The sequence below is a fragment of the Protomyctophum parallelum genome (genome assembly GCF_964188405.1).
Source record: "Protomyctophum parallelum genome assembly, chromosome: 10".
Classification (NCBI taxonomy): Eukaryota; Metazoa; Chordata; class Actinopteri; order Myctophiformes; family Myctophidae; genus Protomyctophum; species Protomyctophum parallelum.
In genome coordinates, this window is record NC_139704.1 from 35,062,387 (window position 1) to 35,075,312 (window position 12,926).

Genomic DNA, 12,926 nt, shown 5'->3' on the forward strand with positions numbered 1-12,926 from the left:
TTCTGTCTCTGTAACTCTGCCATTCCGTGCCACGCGAGCGTAAATGGTGTAGCTTTGCGTTGTGTATCCTGAGGAATGGAATAACTCAGCCAGGATTTCTCTCTTTGGAGTAGTTGATCCATGATCAGAGTCAGACTCCATCTTAGCCCATAGCACTTTCCGTAGTACTTGCCCTTCTGGATTAACCCATTTTGACCTGAGATCAGATTCTAAAAATGTCTTCTACATCCTGACAGTTTTCTGAAAAAGATTAAAAAAAAAAAAAAAATCGCACCTCCATCGAGCACCTGGTTGATTCTCTCTTTGTCTTGATTCAATTATATTCAATATTATTTATATTTATATATTTTTGTTTTATTTAAATAATAATTGATTACCTTGATTACTTTGATTGACTGTTGCATCCCTATTCCCTACCTAAACAGTCAGATAAAAGTTGTGACACATTTTGTGTATTTATCTATACTAAATTGAACATACTAAACAAACACATAAACAAACACCTTACACAAGAACATATGGCATACAAAGAGTAGTAGAGCAAAGGAATCTTGTTTTGCTTTGGTTTAAATAGTTGCAAACCAGAGTCTCCACTAGATGAGCTTACTGGGTGATTTGGAAAATGTTCAGATCTTTTTTAGCATAATCCTCTTAACACAATGTAGGCCCACAGTTCATGAAGCCACTGTAGCAGCAGGTGATCCAGGGCTCCACACAAGTGTAGCTGTCCCACTCCCACATTGGGGACAGGGTATATGGTCAGGCATGGGGGTGGTGTTGCTTCTTTGATCGACACATAGTAAAAGTTTCTAAAACGGAGAGGCATCTGCCCTCGCTCCTCCAACGTGTGTGTCGCCTCAGAGCACCACCGTGGCCAGGAATAACCCCCCCGGCCAGGACACACAGTGACAGACACAGACACCCACCACGGCTTGATTTACAAGCCACGGGTTACAGTGGAAGAAAGAAGCACATGGTGGTCACAAGATTGGGGCAGGCTCAGGCAGGCTGGCTGACTGGACACCTATAGGGGTGATGCAGAGCAGGTGGGCAGCAAGTTGAATGAATGCATCCACTACAGCTCGCTCGCCTGTTGTCAGAAGTGGGAAACCTTATTATTCAAGTATTTTTATTGAAGCTTTTTGTACATAAGTCAGGACAGACAACAGATACATGACAGATACAGGACAAACCAACAACAACAACACCAGTACTCAACATTCATGTATAAAATATAAAAGTCTGAAATACAATGTAAAAAACCCACAAATTGTACATTAATGACATCGACTATAACTGAAATATAATAGAAGTGGGAAACCTGATGCAGCCACTGTGACAGAACATTTCAGAACATGTGAGAACTGCCAGAGAAAGTCGACTTGACCTGGGCTATAAATCCGGGATGATTTCACATTGCACATGGACAGAAATACAAGCACACACAACCCACCAGACCAGCTCTGTTCTGAAGGAGCAATCAGAATATCTGTGGTGTACTTTAACACTTAACGTGTGATTTAAATGAGGTAATTCTGCGTTGTTGGCATAATGTTAATTAAAAAAATCCCACCTGTGTGAACTGAGTGTTGCATCTCCCCCTGCCTCTCTCTCTCTCTCTCTCTCTCTCTCTCTCTCATCTGTAATTAGTGCAACACTATCTCTCTCTCTCTGTTTCTGGCACAACAGCGCCACTTTTGCCCCTACTCATAGCCACACACATAGGTTAACACGCATTGCTGTTCCTTGGAGTGGTTGCTCCACTCAAAAAATATTCCAGTAAAAAAACAGGCCATCCGAACCGAATGGAACCTCAAAGTGATTGTGGTGAAAGTGAGTGACCGAGGCAATAGCCCTGTGGTGGTAGGGCTGCACAACACAGAGACAAATGATAGCTTGTATTGACTTATATATACGGGGCAAGGTGGCAAAAACAAATGTCAAAAAGATTTGTATCTTGTGAACGTTTACATTGCTAATCTACAGTAAAGTTTCACACAAAGTACACAGAGGCCCCTTTTCCACCGGTTGGTTCCCAATGGGAACCGGTTCAGTTCTTTTTGGTTTTTAGTCCATGAGCCAGAGCTCCAAAATTGAAACGTTAACTATGAATTGAGTGGGCAAAACCATACCTATATTAGATTGTTATCACCGTGAAACTTCCCCAATTGAGTACTTACATGAAGACAATGATCTATTGTATTAAAAAAACATTTTACATTTACATTTTTAAATATGCAAATGAGGCATTATGTAGGAAAATATGCAAAATAATCGAAAATATTAAAAAGCTACTACTGTGGAAGGGTTATCATGTATTAATTTACTTGTATTGATCCTATAAACAATTTAATATAGGGTATAGTTTGCCCACCAATTTTGGAGCTCTGGCTCATGGACTAAAAACCAAAAAGAACTGAACCGGTTCCCATTGGGAACCAACCGGTGGAAAAGGGGTCAGAGTGCCTCAGTGCATGGCCCAAAGCAGAAGTATGATATAACTAATATCACTATCAGCCCTAAGCCTGCTGCTAACACAAGTCACTGTGATGAAGGAACGATACAGTATGTCAAGAAATGGCTACCGCGGTGGCTATGTTGATAAAACAACGACCTCTGCATCCACGGGATGCACTACTGTACTACTGTAGCCTACTGTTTTTTTATTCTAGTTTATTTTGCTAGCTTTAGTTATAATAATCATTTCTTCTTCTGTTTTCTACATGAATATAACCACATTATAAAATGAAATTGAAGTTAAATGCTGCAATTTGTAAAAAAAAATAAAAAGAAAAGGGTTCTAACTGCTACTGTCCTTAGGATGGGTTCAATGCAGAGGCCAAAGTTCCAAGGGAACAATAAAGAGTGTTATTGTCAATTTGTCATGATCCTTGACTTTTAGTACAGAGCGAACAGTGGACATCGGGCTTGTTGATGCATTCCTGTCCTACGTATACAACTCAATGTTTCCGCTGTTACACTGTTATTTCCCAACCGCCCAGTGCCACTGTTGCAAGTCTTGTTTTGATCGGATTCCGGAGCCACTTGTGCAACATGAGCTGTTCATGATGTTTTTCCAATCAATGCTACACTTCCAGATTGTACGGCCTGTACAGACGAGAGAGGCAGAAACTAATTGTGTGTGCCTGCCTATTGGCCCAGTTGTCTTGACAGACTTCTAGGGATTTTTAGCCTCTGGTAACCTCGCCTCACCAGGCTTTCCACCACCTCGGAGGAAAGCCTGGTCTCTGTTTCAAAAGTCCGTATGATCCTATCTGGAGCGGATGATATCGTTACGTCATGTTGTAGTATTGTTTTGTAGTCGACAGGCAGGAACAACAGGCGTCAACTTTATTGAGGGAAAAGGAAGTTTGTTGTTCTGTTGTTCTTGCCTGTCGACTACAAAACAATACTACAACATGACGTAACGATATCATCCGCTCCCGACCGGATCATTATACAGAAATTAAATGGTGCCCAGGCTAAGCCTCTGGTGAGTTTTGTCGCTGTACTAGAGACTCCTACAGGCTTGGGGGGGGGGATTGTCGAACAGGAGGTAACTACATCTCCCAGTGGGGGCCCCCCACTGGCAGGTGAGTCAATAGGGTAAAATAGCAGTGGCAATGGCAAATGTGTGTGCTTGTGTGTGTGTGGGAGGGGGGGGGCAGTAGGCAGTAAAAGAAATATTGCCTACTCTGGCTTTGTGGAGGGGGAAGGATGACTGGTTAACGCAACATCAACCATATGTATACAGTAGGCAATTATCAATATCACTTTAAACAACACACAGACTGTCACGAGTCAAAGTTCAAAGACAGGAATGTCCAAGATTGTACATCCGTAGTGGTGTTCACTGTTCTTAGTCCTTAATGCAGTGGGTTTATTTGGTGGACAGAGACCTGTAAATGCCTACAAGTGGGTGTGTCAGTTGGTTACGGTGGGCAGGGTGAGACTGAGAGGTGTCAGAGATTACTGTACCTGCCCTAATGATTATGCCTTTGTGATCATGGAGATTCAACTGATGATGACTTGCTGACTATTATCCCATTTTGGGGCGGGAACCCCTTTTGGTGTTTGCTTTAGCTATTGAAAAATAGATCTACAAGATCTACAAGCTCATAGTGCGGCACTACGAGCTTGTAGGTCTGCCATTTTTGAAAAATCTAAGAACGACTGACATAGAAACATAGCTTTTTCAGAAAACTGCAGTTGTTTGCATAGTGTGACTGACCATGCTACCGTCCACACCAGACCGGTATGGATTTAGTGCAAAAACAATGCTCTCAATGATGGCTAATAGAAGTAAACCTGGACTAATCACAGGTAGTGACATACAAACTACTCACTACATGTTTCTATTGCCTTTTTTTGTTCTATAAGTATAGAACAAAAAGAAAACATAATATAGGTGTAATCTCTATGGTTTTGTGGGATGCAAATATTAGGCCTAGGATTCACAGCGTGAGCACGATACCGTGGTTGTCCTGTGCTGAGAAATGAGGACATTGCAGGCCACGGTGGAGTGCACTGCTACACTATACAGTAAGCCTGCCTTTCAAGTTAAATCTAAACAAACTGTCAGAACTGTGTATAGAGGGTGATGTATGACAACGTTCCGATTCAACACAATCTTTTCCAACATAACTTGTGACTATCTTTTGAACTCGAATAACCCAACTCATAATTGTATTGTTTTTTTTTTTTCTTTTAATATTGTTTTTGTTATCTGTGATTAAATTATTATTTTTGTATCCTACTGTTTATATCCTATGTCAAATATGCATGGTTGTTGTTTTTGTATGTCTGTACTCAATTATTAATGTTATTTTTTATAATGTTTTAATGACGACGATAACTGTGGGGGGAGGGATGGGATGTTCAAACTGTACTAAACTGTTGAAACCTATTACCAATAAACATATATTAAAAAAAAGAAATCCCATTAACTCATTAACTTTTTGTTTCTCTCCCTGTCCCTCTATTTCTCTCTCTCTCTGTGTGCAGGGCGGTAACAATGCGGGGCATACAGTGGTGGTTGATTCAGTGGAGTATGACTTCCACCTCCTACCCAGTGGAATCATCAACCCCAAGGTCACTGGATTCATCGGTGTGTACCACACCCACAGAAGTATTATATGTGTGCATGCATTGACTCTCAGGCAACACCCAATTATGCATTCATACATACAAACATGCCACATGTATGTATGTGCAGGTTTCAGGTTGTACTCATGAAGTCAACCTGCTGCCGTGCATTCTTCCTGATGAATCGATTTGGGACAAAATGTCAGCGTTGCTAAAGTGCAGGCTCCATTTTAGGCATTACTAACATACAATAAGAGTAAGCATCACTCTCGACGGAGTCAGCCTGCAGCGTACACAGGTCCACTCATCTGCAGTAACTTAATTAGCTAATGGTTTCTTTCTGTCAAAGTTGTTTTCTTTCGCTGGCCCCGAGCCATCCTCACATCTGCAGTTTACCATGCACATTAGACTATAGACGCATAGCTTAGTTGCCAATACTTGCATAATACAGTATAGCTGAATAGTGAGTCAGCATTTTATCAGGTGGTTCTCCGTTATCTTGGCACATATGCGATTGATTGTAATTTGTAACACATGCCATTTAGAGAACATGCAAAACCTATGCCTATATTTATATTACCATAAGGGCATACGCTGCTCCTACTTGTAGTGAAACCTTAAGGGCAAGGCAGTTTTATTTGGATAGCACATTTTAACAAGGAGGCAATTCAATGTAACCCGACTCCGCCAGATTGCGGCAGTATTGAGTTCACCAGTTCCCTCCTCCTGCCTGCATCTGGGATCTCTCAAGCCGAAACGACGAACCCGGAAGCAGCGGGACAAACATTTGATATCTCCATAATAATATTCGAGGTGTAGTCTTGTGAGGTTGTGTTTACATTTGCGCTGTGGCAACGCTTCAATATGTCATAAGTCTCGTGTTGATCCCGCCGCCTCTAGCGGCCTCATACGGACGCATATCGCTCCGGACAGAATTGGACCGGAGTACATCGTCTCTGCCTGAGAGTTCCCAGACTCTCCCTGCTGGCAGAATGCAAATGTTGTCCAGCAGGGGGAGTGGTTTCACCAGGCTAAATTCAATGCGCTTTACATAGAACATCAAGCAAAGGAAACGATATGCGATATTGATCATATTTGATGATTTAGTAATTAATAATACACAGTATATCATGATTATATTATGCTGTGGGTGTTGTTGGCTAAATGCAAAGTGCCCGAAACATGTGCGATACGGGCCTAATACAATATATCATGGCCTTGCGTATATTATAGATTACATAACACAGCTCGCTGCGCCCTTGCCGGAGGATTGTCACCAATCAAAAACCAGTGTAGCCAAGTGTTATTGTCTATCAGTAACAATGGGGAGCTTCAATGTGTTCCAATGGGGAGTTTTTTTGAGCTGAAAATGACAGCTCAGCTAATTGATGGCTATAATTACCGTGGGTCCAGCTGCTAATCAGCAAGCTCTTTACAGTTAACTCTTTCACACCTGTTGCCGTCATGCTGTTATACTAAAACCTGATGAAGACCGTATAGGTCGAAACATGTCGGTTGAATAAAGTTTTCCTCCTTTTTAACCTTTAACCCATTTAGGCCTGACCTCGAAATAAAATAAAATAAAAATAGAATCTGATCTCAGGTCAAAATGGGTTAAGAAAAGCCAAGTTCATTTGTACAGACAACTCCCATCCCCTCAGCTCTGAGTTCAAGCTGCTTCCCTCTTGGCCTTCGCCTAAAAATTCCAGGGGCCAAAAGCAATAGGTAGATAAGTTATCCTTCGTGCCTGTAGCTATCCAGGCTCTAAATGCCGGAGGAGGTAACTTGTCACCTGACTCGCTTGTATGAATTATTTATACAACTGTCCTGAAAATGTTATGAATGTTACACTGATACCTCGAACTGCCACCCTGTTTTATTGTTCCATGTGTACTATGAGCCTTTTTACTGTGTTTTTGTGTTTCATGTTACCTGCCTGTGTTATGCCTTGCTGTAAACCAAATCGCCCCTCGGGGACAAACAAATAAATGAACCTGACCCTGAACCTGATTTGCCCTTTGAAGGAAACTGACACAAAATACCATTCATCAGAGAATGACTCACTTGCCCCACCTCCTTTAGCCTGATCATCTGTCTTTTAGTCTCTCCTTCATTCGGTTGTCCTTGATTACTGCTTAGTGGAGGAAATAAAATGTAAGTTTATAGTCAAGCAACTTCTGGAGGACCAATTTGTTGGCAGAGAGACGTAGATACATATAAACAGACAAATAGACAGTGTCGTTAAAACAGTTCACACTAATTGATCTAATACTTGTATTGTAGATAATAATAATAATAAACTTTATTTATATAGCACCTTTCAGGCTTCATCTTACGTCCATATCAGACCCGGAGAACGCTTTGTCCATATTTTCTTTACAGTCTATGAGGTCAATACAAGACAAAATATATACAAATTAGCAAATGAAAATCGCAATACAAAAAGAAAAAATTGTAAGGAAAATCAGAACATTGAATATGAACACAAGATAAATCTAAACAAATGTTGAAGTTGAAAAAATAAGTTTTCAACTCGCTCTTAAAAACATCGAGAGAGGTCGCCCTTTTAAGGTGCAGTGGTAGTGTGTTCCACAACTTGGGGCCATAGACCCAGAAAGCGGCCTCACCGGTGTTCTTATGTTTAGCTTTGGGTAATTTTAATAGAAGAGTGGATTGAAGACCTGAGTGTTCTAATGGGAATCCTCAATATACGAAGGTATCAGGTTATGAAGTGCTTTATAGACAAATAAGTGCTTTAAAATCTATTCTAAACGATACTGGTAACTAATGTAGATAGCTACTGTACACAACATAGAACCGTCTTCACTATACTTCTGAATAATCAGAGACTCAAAACTTTGTGATTTCAGGTAACGGGGTAGTGATCCATCTCCCAGGCCTGTTTGAAGAGGCAGCGAAGAATGAAAAGAAAGGGAAAGGTGGGTGGCATACATGTTTTGCGACAAAACCAGATGACATCAAACAAAACATTACAGTTTTCTGTCACAGAGTTTGACGTATGTGTGTGTGTGTGTGTGTGTGTGTGGGTGTAGGTCTTGAAGGCTGGGCGAAAAGGTTAATCATCTCTGATAGAGCCCATATCGGTAAGTTCCACAAGGTCTTGTTCAAGACTTTTTTGTGTGTGTGTCGGTTTGTTGAGAGTGTAGGCACTTGTATGTGTGTGTGTGTGTGTGTGTGTGTGTGTGAGTGTGCGGCTGTGCGCTGTCTTCTCTGCGGTGTGTGAGTGTGAGTGTCCTCTCTCTGCCTCCTCCAGTGTTTGACTTCCACCAAGCGGTTGATGGCGTTCAGGAGCAGCAGAGACAAGAGCAAGCAGGCAAGAAGTAAGAAACCTGCCATCGCTAACGATTGACCACATCTGACACAAGACATGGCATTTGGCCTCTAGAGGCTGTGCAGTGTGCAGGGGTTACCCAAGCCTTTCCATGACAAGGACCCCCAAATAGCCATATAGCCTTTAGCTGCGGCTCCCCTCAATGACAAATGTGACATGCTACATGCTATAGGGATGCAATAGAGACGAAAGGTTGAAAGTGTTATAATAATCTTATGAACAAAGATTACACTCCCCTTTTCGATTTACTCTCCTTTCCAATGACGCCCCTTAGTGGCCACACTGGGGTAAACTTCCCCACACTCTGAAAGCCTGTGGTGTCAATAAGCATCTCTGTTATAAGGTTTAGTCTGTGTTTTTATTTTTAGCCATGTCCTAGAAACAAGCCTGTTTGCTATCTGTTTTCCTATCTGCGAGCTGCCGTCCTATCGAAATGTCACTGGTTAACTCTACATCTTCATAGGGATGGGTGTCAGACAGGAGCTGCCCAGGCATGCATACTTGTACACAACACGCCCACACAGCAGCAAATTGTGAAATATGATGTGAGGTGTGTTCAACAAGCTATTGCGCAACATTTGCTTACTTGTATGCTCGCGAGCATTTTGGAAAATGTCTCCGTTTATGTTTTGGAGATGAAACATTTGCAAACGGTAGCAAGTGGTAAGGCAATGTGGTGGAAAATGCAAATCCCCACTGCAGAGTCCAGAGTAGGTTATGAATGACATATCAGCTGAACAACAAAGAAAATAGTGTTTATTTGCAATCGATTGCGGCAAACCGTGTTCTTGAATGCACTTCTGGGTTGGCTTATGGCAGCATTTGTGCTTTAACACTTTGATTCCTGAACACGAGTTAATTGACTGTAGAACAGCTTCCCCTCCCATTCACGAGTTATGTTTTCATTGTTTAATCTACGTTTTTAATACGTTTTAAGTCATACAGGGTTTCCACAAGCCCCCAGGGAGGCTCTCCAATGTTGAAGCGCCCTACTGGTTAGAGGTGGGACTGCAGGCGGACCCGTGGTGTTATGACGAGGAAACTCCGTGCAGCTGGGCTGTAACATTGAGCATTTTGGACACCAAAATTTGGTGTATTATATGTAAATTATATGTATTTGGCCGCCGACCTGCATCTCAAAATATGTTGTTCCAGGGACCTCCCCAGAAGCAAAGATTTGACTTAAAAACATTCGCTCTGAAAGAATATATATTCAAAGATTTGCACCACATTTTCACGATTTTCAAAAGCTTGTACATCTATTTTTTATTATTACATAATGCTTAGTTAAAACAGCGCAGTGGCTCTTCAAAGGTTAGTGTAAACTCGGCAGGGACTCAGGGAGATCTTGGAACACGATTGTTTAATCACCGCAGGGAAACTGTTAAAGAGGAAGGGCAAAATTAACACGTTTTCTCATCTTCCTGTTTGTCTCCAAAAAAGCCAGGAAATGGTTGACTCATTCTTCCATGTATTCTCTCTGTGAGTGCGATGACGCATCCTGGAGCAGAGTGCACAATTAGCCGCTAGTTATTTCACCAATTCATTGTTGCTTATTATATTGATGTCCTTCACACATGTACTGTGTACATAATGCACAGAAATGTCTTTCTACTACCTTCTACACCCTTATGAGACACTTCAATGTTTGCATTTCCTCAAGAAATATTTAGTTGAACTCATACAGTAAGCCTATAGAGTCCCGCTCCCTCGAGAGACCCGGAAAAGAAATCCCTGTTCATTTTCCTCATAGACTTTTCAGAAAGTATTTATTTAAAGACGTTTACGAAGCCAACTCTTGTCGTGACAAATCATGACAACAAATACAATTTTTCGGGCTGAACAAAGAATTAGAAAGAAGAAGAAAACGGCAGTTTTTTTTTTTTTTTTCTTCTTTGTAATTATTTGTTTGGTCCAAAATATTGTGTTTGTTGTCATGATTTGTCACGACAAGAGTTGGCTTTGTACGACGCTTATAAGGTCTTTAAATAAATACGTTTTGAAATGTCTATGGGAAAAATGCATTGGAAACTATTTCCTGGGCCTGGCGTCGTCATGAAAGGGGGCGGTTCTCTATAGCCAATAGTGTGGCAATTAAACATTGGGAAGCTGTGACCGCACCTACCCAAGTCGTCTTGTATAACAGTATATGGCCAACCTTTTTTTGTATTTGAGCCCTGATGAAGGCCCCAGTTGCCAGAAGCTTTTTCACTTTTTTTTATATGTTTGCAACAACCCTGCACCTTAAGATGTGTATGTTACAAGACTATAGCCTTCATTGACCGTGACGGTGGAGAGAGTAGGGGGCCGGGGGATGATATTCTGCAATGGTCCGGCCGGTAACTCCTAGCAGTTAGGGGAGTGCGCGAGTCATACGAGATGATATGTAATGTATGGTTGCAGTCTCTCAGTCTTATTATAAATTAATGGCACAATATGCGACAATATCATGCTGTTAATCTCATGGCTAGTTCTGCAGTATATTTACTCACAATGTGTCAGTGTTTATTCTGTTGTAACACACTAAGAAATGCATGTATTAGACAGTGAACTGTACGCACATATGTGGGGAATGTTAAGCCCCCCCCCCCCCCCCCCCTTGTATGGAGCAATAAGCCAAGAGGACCCAGAGCATTCCTGGCTTGAGCTGTGTGGTCTTTGCTGGCTCAATAGCCAAAGCCCCACACATCCAGCCAGCTACTGTGTGTGTGCGCGCGCGTGTGTGCGTGTGTCTTACTGACAATTGGCGGGCTGAGTACCAGGCATATTAGTGACTACTAGTAGCCACCTAGAGGTGAGACAGCAGCAAGCTGGATGAGATGGAGCCAGCAGGAAGGAGGATAAGGAGATAAAACGCTCCTACAACAGACTCCACAGTGCATCATATAAGGAAAGGAGTTCACTGTTGCAGCATCGCAGTTATGCCCGCAGGGAGGGGTGTATGTGTAGGGAGGGCAAAGAAATACTGAAATAGAAACATAGACGGAGAGGAGAGCCACTATTAAACGAGGCAATTCACCTTGCGTTTCGCTTGTAATGACTGGTTCATTCTGGAAATGGTTGCAGCGTTACGATTATAGTTGTTTTAGTTTGATGCTCTTTGGAGGAGGTTCTATATTGTTGCTGTCGTGCATTAAACCTTGTATGTAAAAACGGAAAATAGAACCCGTGTTCCAATGGATTCGATGTAGGTATTATTTAGTCACATGTAGGCTCTTTTTATTCGTTTGAATAGGATACATATTTATAAAATTCTCAGACAGATGTAATCATTTTCACAAAGAAACGTGTTGCATAACATTTTTTGCATCGCATTTTTATTACATTTGCGCAAAACTGTTGTATGATGGAGTAGGCTATTAATTTACGATAATAAAACATTAAAAGTTGGAGATACTAGATTTCTGCCTAACTGCAGTGATATATTGGAAAGATATAGGTGGGAAGTGTCACACAAGGACAGTTGCAAATTCCTGCGATGTTAAATTAGTCCTTCGCTAAATCCCACCCCAAAAAGCGATTGTCCAATGCCAATCCAAATTGTTTAGCAATTAACTGTTGATATGCAGGTCAAGCTTTCATCACCTCATAGCTGTCAAGTGTTATTTAGCATGGCCGTGCTGTTGAACACATGCACAGCTTAACGTCGAGAAAGTTACACGACTGACCCCACCCAGGTGATGGCAATGATACTAATGACCGTAGTCTTTACCGTGCAACATGAAAACTCTGGTTGGGTGGTCGTTAAAAGTTGATTTCTCCCTCTGTCATTTCCACGTATTTCTAGTTTATTTAAATAATGCCTATGCTATGTGCACAGCGGCCTACTGCAGGACTGGTTGAACACATTTAGGAGACATTTTGAAGGATTTGCTACCGAAATGATCCATTATTTGAAGCGCTGGGGAGGGACTTAGCGAAGGGCTAATTATGAATTTAATTGAAGGTTTAACTGGCTTGGTTTGTTTGTTTGTTTGTTTATTTATTAATGAATTACTCTCTCTGCCCCATTCAGCCTGGGAACAACAAAGAAGGGGATTGGTCCAGTGTACTCTACCAAGGCGGCGCGAAGTGGCCTCAGGATATGTGACCTGCTGGCTGACTTTGATCAGTTCTCGGAAAGGTCTGTCCCACGTAGCACAAGAGCACTAGCACATCTCAGTTCACAAGAGCACTAGCACACCTCAGTTCCCAAAGGTCTGTCCCACGTAGCACAAGAGCACTAGCACACCTCAGTTCCCAAAGGTCTGTCCCACGTAGCACAAGAGCACTAGCACATCTCAGTTCACAAAGGTCTGTCCCCACTCCCCACAGCACTAGCACACCTCAGTTCCCAAAGGTCTGTCCCACGTAGCACAAGAGCACTAGCACATCTCAGTTCCCAAAGGTCTGTCCCCACTCCCCACAGCACTAGCACATCTCAGTTCCCAAAGGTCTGTCCCACGTAGCACAAGAGCACTAGCACACCTCAGTTCACAAGAGCACTAGC

General features: G+C 42.0%; 1 protein-coding gene across 1 annotated transcript in view; it reads left to right on the top strand.

Annotated features, from left to right (window-relative positions):
* adss2 (adenylosuccinate synthase 2) overlaps nt 1-12,926 on the top strand; it is a 38,724-nt gene that overhangs the window by 7,865 nt on the left and 17,933 nt on the right. Inside the window, exons 2-6 of the mRNA XM_083775365.1 lie at nt 5,005-5,107; nt 7,956-8,024; nt 8,139-8,189; nt 8,360-8,426; nt 12,453-12,560. Coding sequence (XP_083631491.1) covers nt 5,005-5,107; nt 7,956-8,024; nt 8,139-8,189; nt 8,360-8,426; nt 12,453-12,560 — 398 coding nt within the window. The remainder of the gene's footprint in view (nt 1-5,004; nt 5,108-7,955; nt 8,025-8,138; nt 8,190-8,359; nt 8,427-12,452; nt 12,561-12,926) is intronic.